Raw genomic sequence first — 12185 nt, forward strand, 5'->3', positions numbered from 1 at the left:
AGCTGAAGTAGCCCTGCAAGGTTGCTTTGAAGCTGCAGACTGGGATGCACTGGTAGAGATGGTGTAGATAACACCATCCCTACCAGAACAGTAGAATGCTTCCCAAATAATAAAACATGGATTACAAGTGGTCTGAAGCAATTGCTCAGCAAGAAAAAACCAAGCCTTTAAGAAGGGACACAGGGAATTATTGAGGAGTGTTCAGAAGTAACTGAGGTTCAAGATAAGAGGAAGCAAGTAGGCATAGAGGAAAAGGTTGGAAAACTAGATCCAGCAGAACTATATCTGTGATCAGGGGTGATGAACATAACAGGCCTCAAGCAGAAGGAGGATCATACAGATGGAAGTATGGACAGAACCAATGAACTGAATACATTATTCAACAGATTCAGTTCAGGAACAAGCTCAACATCTTTCTTTCCTGCCCAAAGTCACACGGACATCCTGCCCTCCTCTGCCATTGACTCTCCTGTTTCTATTAGTTTGTTATCAGCCAAATCAGAAGATGGTGCTGCTCCCTCAATCTTTCACCTGTCTATCTCTAGAAATCAAGTGAAGAGGCCATTGGAGAGACTGAATCATAATAAGTCTCCAGGTCCTGGTGGCGCTGACCCAAGAGTTCTGAAGGCCTGTGCAGAGCAGCCCTGTGTGATTATACAGCATTTCTTCACCATTAGTCTGACCCCGGAGAAGTTCCAGTGATGTGGAAGACCACCTGACTTGTTCCAGTGCCAAAGAAAATTCAGCCAACAGTCCTCAGTGACTATCGGTATGTTGCCCTGACATCCCACAACATGAAGGTCCTAGAAATACTTCTGTTGGTTCACCTCAGCAGACCAACAAGCAGCCGTCAGAACCCCTTGCAGTTTGCTTATTGCCATGGCGTTGGAGCTGATGATGCCATCATTGACGTTATTCAACAAACCTGATTTCTCCCCGGGCTCTCCACAATGGCAGCCCACTACTCCCCAAGGGGATGGGTTAAATGCAGAGGTAAATTTCACCAATGTAAGATCAATAAAGTTAAATTAAAAATCAATAAAAAAAACACTGTCATTTAGATAAGGCAGACTGCACTGTGAGGACCATGTTCTTTGATTTATCTAGTGCATTTAACACAATTCAGCCTGACTTACTTTATGAGAAACTTCAGAAGGCTCAGGTGGAGGCATCAACTACCACCTGGATCAAAAACTGTTTTTTGACAGTTTGTTAGACTGAAGGGTCAACTGTCTAATCAAGTAGTCAGTAGCACAGGAGCGCCACAGGGGATAGTACTCATCTAGAACCTCTGGAGATGATTTCACAAAGAAGGATTCTTCATAAAGTGTAGAGCATTATAGACGACAGTGAGCAGAGATCATTTTTAAACAACAGTGTCTTTCGTAAGAGGCTTTTCCAGATCCAGTGCAAGATAAACCAATACAGAAGATCCTTCCTTCCTACAGTGATCAACACCAATAATACCGTTTAAAAAATAATGTATGATTTACTGCAACATTTATATCCCTTTGGGATTAATAAAGTGATTTTTGAATTTAATTGATTTCTACTTCAATCCACTTTATAATTAATTATAGAAAGGTTTATTCTGGAGACTCAAAATTATCTAATTGGTTTTGTGTTCAATTCTTACTAGTTAAAACTGAAACTGAAATTCTTTTTTGCCTTTAAAGCTAACACCCCCTCTGGCTTCATGATCAAACAAAAAGAAATTGTTTAACATAATTTCCCTGATTTATAATCTAAACTGCAGAGAGTTTGCATGATAGATGAATAAGATAGATGAATGGATTTATAGTGCAATATCATATGTAAAAAACATGAATGCACTTAATTATTACATCTGTCTTTTATAGCCTGTGTAAATTTTTGGTGATCCCATTCATGGTGGCCACAGAACAGGCGTAAATTGGAAGGTAACGGGAATTTCACTCCGTTTTTTTTGTAAAGATGATTCGACACCTATTCAGGGATCCATTTTATAGAGCAGGTTTACTAAAAAGTATACGTTTTTTAACCTGGTCAGGAGCAGGTGTTGTTCAGTAAACTCAGAATGTTCTCTGTCTCTGCTCTCCTTAGAGCCAACCATGTTTTATTTCCTGATTTAGGAGATTTGTTTTCGTAGTTTTGTGCATACAATAAAATTCTCGGTCAGTTAGACATTGATCCTTTAAACAACGATCCAATTAAAGAATGATTGGCATTAATTCAAGGAGAATACAGGGANATGTCTGAGCCACCTCACTGACTCCTCTCGATGTGGAGGAGAACCGGCTCTACACTGAGCCTCTCCCGAATGACCGAGATCCTCACCCTATCTCTAAGGGAGAGCCCAGCCACCCTGCGGAGAAAGCTCATTTCAGCCGCTTGTAACCAGGATCTCGTTCTTTCGGTCATGATCCAGATTTCATGACCATAGGTGAGTGTAGGAACGTAGACCGACCGGTAAATTGAGAGCTTTGCGTTTTCGCTCAGCTCTCTCTTCACCATGACAGACCGGTGCGGCTGTCTCCATTCTTCCCTCACTCGTGAACAGGACCCCAAGATACTTGAACTCCTCCACTTGAGGCAAGGACTCTCCTCCAACCAGAAGGGGACAAGCCACCTTTTTCCGGTCGAGAACCATGGCCTCGGATTTGGAGGAGCTGATTCTCATCCCGGCCGCTTCACACTCGGCTGCGAACCGCAGCCGAGTGTGAAGCGGCCAAACTTGATATTTTGATGTTCAATTTTTACTTCCATGTTTATATTGTTGTATGCTTGCTTTAATTTAACTGTTGGCTGAACAAAGTTCACATTGACTTTAACCCTTAAAAGTAAATGTTTAATATTTGGATTACTCACTGCAATTATTGCAACATTTGTGTTTTGCATACATATTACTGTGAGTCTTTTCATTCATTTAAAATATTGCAGTTAAGAAACATTTTTTGAAAATAGTTTAGAATGAAGTTGTGAATTTTTATAAAGAAAAAATAATACAAAAAGAAGTAAATGTTATTACTTCTTATAAACCCAAGAAACATCATTTTGAAATTTTAAAGTGCCTTTGTTTTGTTTTTGGTGAACAGCACCGAAACCACATACCTGTAGACGTTGTTCAAGGTCAGGGAAGACCTGTGAAAGTTCCTCCACATCTTTGATATCTAAAGACCAGAAAACATACTTCTGTTAGAAAATATTGCTAATAAAGCTGTGAATCACACCTTCAGATAATTACACACATGTAGTCATTATATGATTTATAGGACAATATAATATATTTAGGTAAAGTGTTTATAGAACAGATTAGAATTCCAGAATCCAATCAGATCAACAAAACTGTTTTAGGATAGAGAAAGATTTTTGCCTATAAAAACTTATTGGCACATTCAATCTAAACAAATTAGTATTATGTCTTAATCATTTGACTATAACAGTTTAAATTTAAGAGTTTTCTCAAAAATAATAAAATTCCTACATCTCTTAAGTAAGACCTCCTCTTGAGAAGTGAGATCACAATCTTATTTTCTCTGCTCAGATTATAAGCTACTTTATAAGAGACGACCTGCATAAAAAAAACTAAGGAGATGGTCAAATGAAGCTGAAGTAGCCCTGCAAGGTTGCTTTGAAGCTGCAGACTGGGATGCACTGGTAGAGATGGTGTAGATAACACCATCCCTACCAGAACAGTGGAATGCTTCCCAAATAGTAAAACATGGGTTACAAGTGGTCTGAAGCAATTGCTCAGCAAGAATAAAACAGGCCTTTAAGAAGGGACACAGGGAATTAATGAGGAGTGTTCAGAAGCAACTTAAGTTCAAGATAAGAGGAAGCAAGTAGGCTTACAGGAAAAGGCTGGAAAACTAGATCCAGCAGAACTATATCTGTGATCAGGGATGATGAACATAAATGGCCTCAAGCAGAAGGAGGATCATACAGATGGAAGTCTGGACAGAACCAATGAACTGAATACATTATTCAACAGATTCAGTTCAGGAACAAGCTCAGCACGGGAATTTCACTCCGTTTTTTTTTGTAAAGATGTTTCGACACCTATTCAGGGATCCATTTTATAGAGCAGGTTTACTAAAAAGTATACGTTTTTTAAAACTGAAATCAGGGAAACTCTGAGTTTTCCTTTTACAAAGAGATTCAACTTCTGTTTCTGTTACCACAGTAACATTCTCCCTAGAGCTAACCTGGTCAGGAGCAGGTGTTGTTCAGTAAACTCAGAATGTTCTCTGTCTCTGCTCTCCTTAGAGCCAATCATGTTTTATTTCCTGATTTAGGAGATTTTTTTTCGTAGTTTTGTGCATACAATAAAATTCTAGGTCAGTTAGACATTGGTCCTTTAAACAAAGATCCAATTAAATAATGATTGGCATTATTTCAAAGAGAATACAGGGAGAGGATATAGACTACTCAGAGCTCACTTTAATAGTCATCAACTTTTGATGAATTTTGATTGGGAATTTAATTTGGCTGCATAAGATATACAGCAAGGAGAATTTCAAACTTTTTTAATTACAAAACCAGTTTTAAGATACCGTAACAATCAAGATTAAAAGTTATAGAATATTGTACTTCTTATAACTTTAAACCAACATCTTATTCAAATCTTAAGTATACAGTCACTCTCTAATGAATTCACATAATACACAGCAAACTATATTTCATAAAAACAATGCTGCATGTACCATTAAACGATTGAACTTGGTCTCTGTCTTTTTATGGAAAATATTGACACTGTAGGGCCTCTTGTGTAACACAACAACATAGTAACAATGCTGCAATTCTTAATGAACCCTGTCCTCCGACTAAGCAGCGGTAGTTAGCTGCCAGGCTGAAAGACATGCAAGTTAAGAATACAAGGAAACAATTGTTGTACAGCTATGGGCTGGATGATCATCCAGGCCAGATGTAAAGTCAAACAGAGATTAAGAATGGCAAGAAGCCAGACAGAATCAGACAGGTTGTCTGTACCCTCCTCTGCTTCGGTAGTGATGTATCCCCTTTCCAAGATTTGTGGAACATGTGCAGAATCATTGAGTGATGCAACCTTTAAAAGCAGGAGTATTAGTGGGGAAGCCTACAGCCAATTATGAAGTGGAATAAATATGGTTCTCATGCTTTGGATTGACACAGTGTTAGGTTAGAACTATGTCAGGCATGAAGTCATGGAGGGTCTAAACGATGATCCTTAGATGAAGCCATGCTCATCTCTCCCCCACTGTGAAACATGAGCTCAAAGATACAATAACATGATCTTAGAGAATCCAAAATTTCCACTGGTAAGATTGTGCTTATGTAGCTCTGATAGTGTTCGTACAATTGCCTTGCGAGAGTCACATTCATTTAATGAGCTCGGTAAATGACCTCTCAGACACAAATTTAAAGTCACTGTTCCTGGTATAGCTCTTCACATTGCTGCCTAAGAGAAAGAAAGACCAGGGAGAGAGGGATTAAGGATGGGGGGAGTTGAGCTGGAAGTGTTAACTACTTATAAATATAGGCCAGTGTTCTAAAAGCTGAACGGTGAATCAGGCACCAAGATACTGTTAGTATTATAAGAGAAACCTGACTCTGGCATTGCAAGGCTGCAGCTGCTGTCCCAGTGCCTGACCCTACTGCAGTAAAACATCCTGACAGACAGCACCTAACCTGAGAGGTATGTTCTTTAAGCTTAATATATGTGTGCAGGTGGTAGTCAAGGAGTTATTAAGAAAACTGACATTACACTCTGCTGTAAAATCATTGAGACTTTCTCCAAATATTTACATCCACAACAAGTTCTATTTGATAGACTGATGTGAATGGAGAGCATAATTTTAAAGAGGCTAAAAATGGAAACAAAACAAAAAAAAACAAAAACAACAAAAAAAAACATCTTCCCTTTGATTCCCCTTAATAAATCCCAGTTATGACAGTTCCCTTCAGAGGTATCTTGATTAGTGGACATTTTTTGTGTTTAATTTAATCTCTGTACAAATACAGCTCTTCTGTGGTGGCCTCAGAGGTTCGTTAAAGAACACTACTGAAAAAAACAGCATCATGGGATACAAATGCGTAGATGTTTTAAGTAGGGTTAGTCTTTAATGTCCCAAGAGTTGATCCTCTCCCAGAGTACTTTTGAACACATCCTGCTACAATTAAGACATCACAATTTAACAGATAACCTGCCAATAGAGGACAACCATCTAAATGGTCAGGTTTAAGGAAAGCAGCCAAGCGACGAGTAAAGGAGTTTAAGAGTTTTTAAGCTCAGGTGAGAAAATCAGTTCACTGGAGATTTATTTGTCACACACTTGAAAGATCTGTCTTTTCTGGAAAAATGGTAAGACAATACCATTCTTGGAGGACAGGCAAAAGACATCACATTAAAGTAAGAAATACAGAGAACACAATACATGAACAAGGTCTCTAATTCAAATTAAGCCAAAAAATAAATTTTTCATCCCACATGCAAGACTTTATACTATAGGGGACAGAAAGTATTCTCGAGGTCACCCTAAAACATCATCTGCAGGTACCAGCATGGTGATGGTAGCATGATGCTTTGTGGTTGATTCTCTTTAAAAAGAAAAAAGCACAACGCTGTGAGATCAATATAGTCAATCAATCAATCAATCAACCAATCAATCAGTCAAGCACTGGCAGTGAGTTCTTAGAAAGAACAGCAACATAAATTTTGCAAGTTAAGATGACCAAACACTGGGGCACAAGTTAACTTTCCAGTAAGAGCAACAGTAACAAAAGAATATACAGTCGGAACTACAAAGGAATTGTACATAGCATAGATATTAATTTGTTAGAAAGGTCTAATAAAAATGATCTATTATTAATTTCCAATCTATACATACTTATTTGAAATCAATCAAATGAAATCAACCACAACACAGGCTTAAATCATAGCCAACCAGACATCCCTTTATTTTTTTCTGAAAATGTTTTGACATCTACCCAGGAGTCTTTGTCATTTAGTTGGCTTGCTAGATCTTTTTGTAAAACTGCACGAAAGTCGGCCTGCCTCCAATTTAGGCCTATTTTGTGGTTGCCAGGACCCAGATGACTGAGAATCTGCACAGGCAAATCATATTAGATTTTAATATAATAATAAAAGATTAAGGTTAAAATGTACCAAAATTGAAAAAGCTTAAATGGCATGAATTATTTTCTTTTTTTTTCAAACTATACAACAGTAGCTTATGTATTTGCATTTTGCCAGTGTAGTATTGCACATAAGTATGTGTTTGTTTATAACATGCTTTTGTCAGTCCTAAATAGTACAAACACCTGTCTGAGTTACAGTGTGGAAGAATGACCCACAGTTAAAGCAGTGGGTTTGGGGGGGGGGTTACTCAAGCCACAATCTGCTTGGTATGTTTTGGTTAGAAGAATGTTGTACACATGTTCTATGCATAGTGAAAGCAAACCAACGCAGGCATGATCTGGTGTTAAATGAATCATCTGGGTAATAGGTGCAGCTTGAAGCCTCAAAATAAATCGCTTCTAATCATTCTTAGATCCTGCAGCACAGATTTAGGCAATGATTTGTGTGTTAAGTTACAGTATTTGGCTGTGTCTGGACAGTATGTACTGTATGTGCATCTGTGTTTACCTGATGTGTCATCAAGGCTGAAGGCTATTCTAACTTCAGATTTATCAGGAGATACTCTTCTGGTTGAGGTGATCATTTATTCCTTTGGGAGAAAAGAGAGCTGTTAACATAATCCAAAACACTTCATAGAAGGAGAAAGTTTTTGAGATGCACAGATCAGAATTTTGTAGTTTACTCCTTATTTCTGGATTTTGTTAGACTTTGAGCTGCCAATACAGACTTTGGTCTGTTCCAGATTTTGAGAATGATACAATGCACAGGAACTTCAGTCATTGTTATTTTTAAAGGGAATTCTATATGAGTAAGAGAGTGTAACTGTTCATGAAGTTGCTGCACTTATTTAAGGATAAAAATAAATAAATAAAACAAGATTGATATTTTACCTTTGCTGTAACATTTCATAACATTTTCTAATTATTTCAAAAAAATTAACCATAACAGATAAACACCTGCAACCTGGTAGCATTTTAAGCATGCTACCATATTTCTGCTGACAACCTGGTAGCATGTTTTTTTCTGATCAATTGATCTGAGAAAGACAATGAATTTTTAAACCTGGTAGCCTGGTAATTTTTAAACCTGGTAAATCTTGTAGGATCCACTAAAATATTCTAATAGGTGAAGAGTGGACCTTTTCATGCATCAGTATTTAATTTTTGCTTGTTTTGTTTAGAAATGCAGACAAAATAGAAATAGAAACACAAATTATCAGTGGTCCTTTATTGCTGTATTTTATTCTTTATGTGTATTTGCCTTTTCTTATATTGTGTAACATTTTAGTATGTGCTTTGATCTTTGGGTTATTGTATGTCCTGATGTTCTTTACTATCAGCATATACTCTGCCCAAAGAAATAAGGCGGAACGCTCAATTAACACATCCTAGATCTCATCCTATTCTCATTGAATACTTTGTTCTGTACACAGTTGAATATACTGACAACAAAATCACACAAAAATCATCAATGGAAATCAAATGTATTAATCAATGAAGGCGTTGATTTGGAGTCACATACAAAATTAAAGTGTAAAAACACACTAAAGGCTTATCCAACTTTGATGTCATCTCCTTAAAACAGGTCAAAATTAGGCTCAGCATAGTTTGCGGCCTCCATGTGCCTGTATGACTTTCCTACACCTTATGAGGTGGCTGATCTCCTCCCAAACCTAGACTAAAGTATCTGACAACTCCTGGACCATTGTCATGATCTTGGCACAGATGACTGGTCTGATTACTCTTTTAAGTCACCTGCCTATCTCTGCCCACTTCTATTAACCGCTCATCTAATCCACCTGCTTCAGCCTCTATTTAGCCTTCAAAACAGTCATCAGCGCCAGATTATTGGAGCCTGTTGTGAGAGTTCTCTAGCCTACCCGAGTGTTCTGCTTGCCTGATCCTGACCCGTTCTGCCTCTCAACCTCTGAGCCTGACTGTCCCCATTCTGATCTCTTTGCCTGACATGTCTTTGGGCTCCTGCCATATTTCTGCCTGTCTGTTAATGGAACCTGGAACTGTTCCCATATTACCAAGTATGTCTTCGACACTGGCTTTAGCTTCGCCCTCTGGATTACCCTGCCTTCCTTCATCTGCTCGGTTCTGATCTCCTGCCTGTCCTCTGAGAAACCAGCGCCTGGGACTCTCTGGGCAGCACCTGTCAAGTCTCGATGGCAGCCCACTGGCTGGAACCAACCTCATCCAGGTTAATTACTCACATGTTCATTATCATCTGCCAGATAGATGTGGTCACTAACCTGTGGTCTCCTCCTGCAGAGGTTCCTGGCTTAGACGCTTTTCACTGTAGTTCCGTCTTAAATAACTGTTTTGATATATCTGTCTGTCCACCTCAAGTACTGGGTCCTTTATTCTGAGCCTGACGGACAGTCTGTGGTGAAACATGATGTTGGTGGATAGATCGAGACATGATGTCGGCGATGTGCTCATTAGGATTCAGGTCTTGGGGACAGGCAGACAATAGCCTCAATGCCTTTATCTTGCAGGATCTGCTGACACATTCTATCCACATGAGGTCAAGCATTGTCCTGCATTGAGATGAACCTAGGGCCGACCGCACCAGCATATGGTCTCACAAGGGGTCTGATGATATATCCAATGGCACTCATGCGACCACTGGTAAGCACATGGAGGGCTGTGTTACCCTCCAAAGAAATGCCACCCCACACCATTTCGGATGCCCTGCATGCAACATCCATCATGCTGAAGGATGTTGCATGCAGCAGATCGCTCTTCAAACTCTGTCACATCCCTCAGATGTGCTCTGCTGGAACATCTTTTCATCTGTGTAGAGCACTGGATGCTTGAGGTGAATTTGCCAATCCTAATGTCCTCTGGCAAATGCCTGTCTACCTGCACAGTGTTGGGATAGGAGCACAACCCCTCATACTGTCCTCATGTGGTTCTCTGTTTCTAACATCAGTGCAGACACATGCACAATTGTAGCCTGCTGGAGGTCATTTTGCAGGGCTATGGCAGTGCTCCTCCTGTTCCACCTTGCACAAAGGTGGAGGTAGCAGTCCTGCTGCTGGATTGTTACCCTCCTATGGCTTCCTCCACGTCTCCTGGTATACCGTCCTGTCTCCTGGTAATCCTCCTCCAGCATCTGGATATTACGCTGACAGAAAAGTAAAGCAAACGTTCCTGCTAAAGCTCGTATTGATGTGCCATCCTGGATGAGCTGCACCACCTGAGCCACTTGTGTGGGTTATAGAGTCCGTCTTATGGTACCAAAAGTGTGATAGCACCACCAACATTCAAAAGTGACCAAAAACATCAACCAAAAAGCATGGGTTACTGAGCAGTGGTCTGTGGTCCACACCTGCAGAACCACTCCTTTATTGAGTGTTCCTTGCTAAGTGCCAATAATTTCTACCTCTTGTCTATTCCATTTGCACAACAGCATGTGAAACTGATTGTCAATTAGTGAGACTTCTTAATTGGACAGTTTGATTTCCCAGAAGTTTGATTTTATTTAAGTTAGACTATGTTGTTTTCATGTTCCCTTTATTTATTTTTTTTAGCAGTGAATAAATTTTGGGAAAAAAAACAATTTTGCACTTTTTTATCGTATGCACTATTTCAAATGCAATTCACCATACTAAACTATATATCAACAACATAAAATATCCAAGTTTAACCAGCAAGTTAAAAAGAATACTGAAGCCAGCAGGTGTTGTGTCAAATTGCAATTAAAGTGAGTGCAGAATGTTTGATAAGGCATGTGATAAAACTGCTCTTGGGGCTCTTATAAATACACCAACAGACGACAGCTCAAAGAACCACCAGTTTCGTCATGCATTTAGAGTTGCAGAGGGATTAAATAATTACAGAGCTTTGAGAGACTGGTGATGAGTGCTGCATGACCCTTTCGGTGGAGGTACAGGCTTTTTATATCTGGGCATTTGTCTCCTTTAACCCCACTCTCCTCACTCCACTCTTTCCCAACAACCTTCTATAAAAAACAATCTCTTGAAAGTCTCTTAAAACTAAAAATTGTGCCTTGCCTCTAAGACTACAAAATTTGATTATTTTTGCTTGTAAATGCACAGTTTGACATATCTGAACTGCAATGGACACATAATTTTACTTGCATGATGTTAGAAGAAGTAATACATTCCAAAAAGTCATTTTTACCTGAAGCAGATCCAAATGGAGCCAGAAAATTCAGTTGCCTACAACAAATTTAAAATCCAAACAGCTTGGTTAGTCCTCAGGGGGCAAGGACTGGGTCTTCCCTTGATTTCTCTTCTTATGTCAGCCGTTACCAGTCATGCGCAAATCCAGATCAGCAAAAATGGCACAGCTAGTGTCTTATCACAACGCCTGTACTTTTGAAACTCTATTTTATTTACTATAAAGTTTAATTCAAGATGTTCACCTTGCTCATGTCAGCTGTTAATGTCACCCGCAGCCTAAGTTTGCTTGGGCATGCATGTGTTATCCCTGACTGCAGCCACGCGGAGTGGAGTAAACTCGGTTTGCAGGCAGGCGGGCAGAGCAGGAATGCTGTTCGCTGTCCCCCTGTGGCGGCTCAGGCCCAATTAAATGTCTCATATGACATGACTTTAGCCTGAAAAAATGCCCGCAGCTCCAGCTCTCACTTGAGTGACACACTCATCCCGTTGGGATTGACATTCGCTTTGCAATAGCACTGCAATGAGGCAGTTGTTCAGAGTAAGCATCTAATGTTTGCTCTCATGGAGACCCCCTGACCCTGCGTGTGAAATACCCTAAGACTAACCCTAACTATAAGTACACAGACACGTTGCTTTAAAAATATTATGAAAACAGAAGAGCAAATCTACAGATCAGGGAGAAGTGATAAAGAGTAAAGCAGTGTAGAGTTGATAAACAGAAGGTTTGCGCATTCATAGAGCTCCATTCAATTCAAGATGTAAAAATGCAATAAGTGTGGAAGAAATGCAAACCTACGGAGATATGGATCTCCATCCATAAAGTTCAGTGTTAGAGCAAATGAGAGGCCCTAGGTACATTCAATGGAGATTCACGGATCCATTATTTCAGGTGAAGAAAGTCAGGGAACAGGACAACAATAGCTCTGTGTATTC

At 39.4% G+C, this 12185-nt stretch overlaps 1 protein-coding gene across 1 annotated transcript in view; it reads right to left on the bottom strand.

Moving 5' to 3' along the window:
* map3k7cl (MAP3K7 C-terminal like) overlaps nt 1-11578 on the bottom strand; it is a 19807-nt gene extending 8229 nt beyond the window's left edge. The window contains exons 1-3 of the mRNA XM_015379795.1: nt 11251-11578; nt 7604-7685; nt 3091-3149 (exon numbers count right to left, since the gene is read on the bottom strand). Of these exons, the coding sequence (XP_015235281.1) occupies nt 3091-3149; nt 7604-7679 (135 nt within the window). The 5' untranslated portion in view covers nt 7680-7685; nt 11251-11578. The remainder of the gene's footprint in view (nt 1-3090; nt 3150-7603; nt 7686-11250) is intronic.
* Between the last annotated feature and the right edge of the window lie 607 nt (nt 11579-12185).

Source organism: Cyprinodon variegatus, unplaced genomic scaffold, assembly GCF_000732505.1.
Source record: "Cyprinodon variegatus isolate N-32 unplaced genomic scaffold, C_variegatus-1.0 Scaffold199, whole genome shotgun sequence".
Classification (NCBI taxonomy): Eukaryota; Metazoa; Chordata; class Actinopteri; order Cyprinodontiformes; family Cyprinodontidae; genus Cyprinodon; species Cyprinodon variegatus.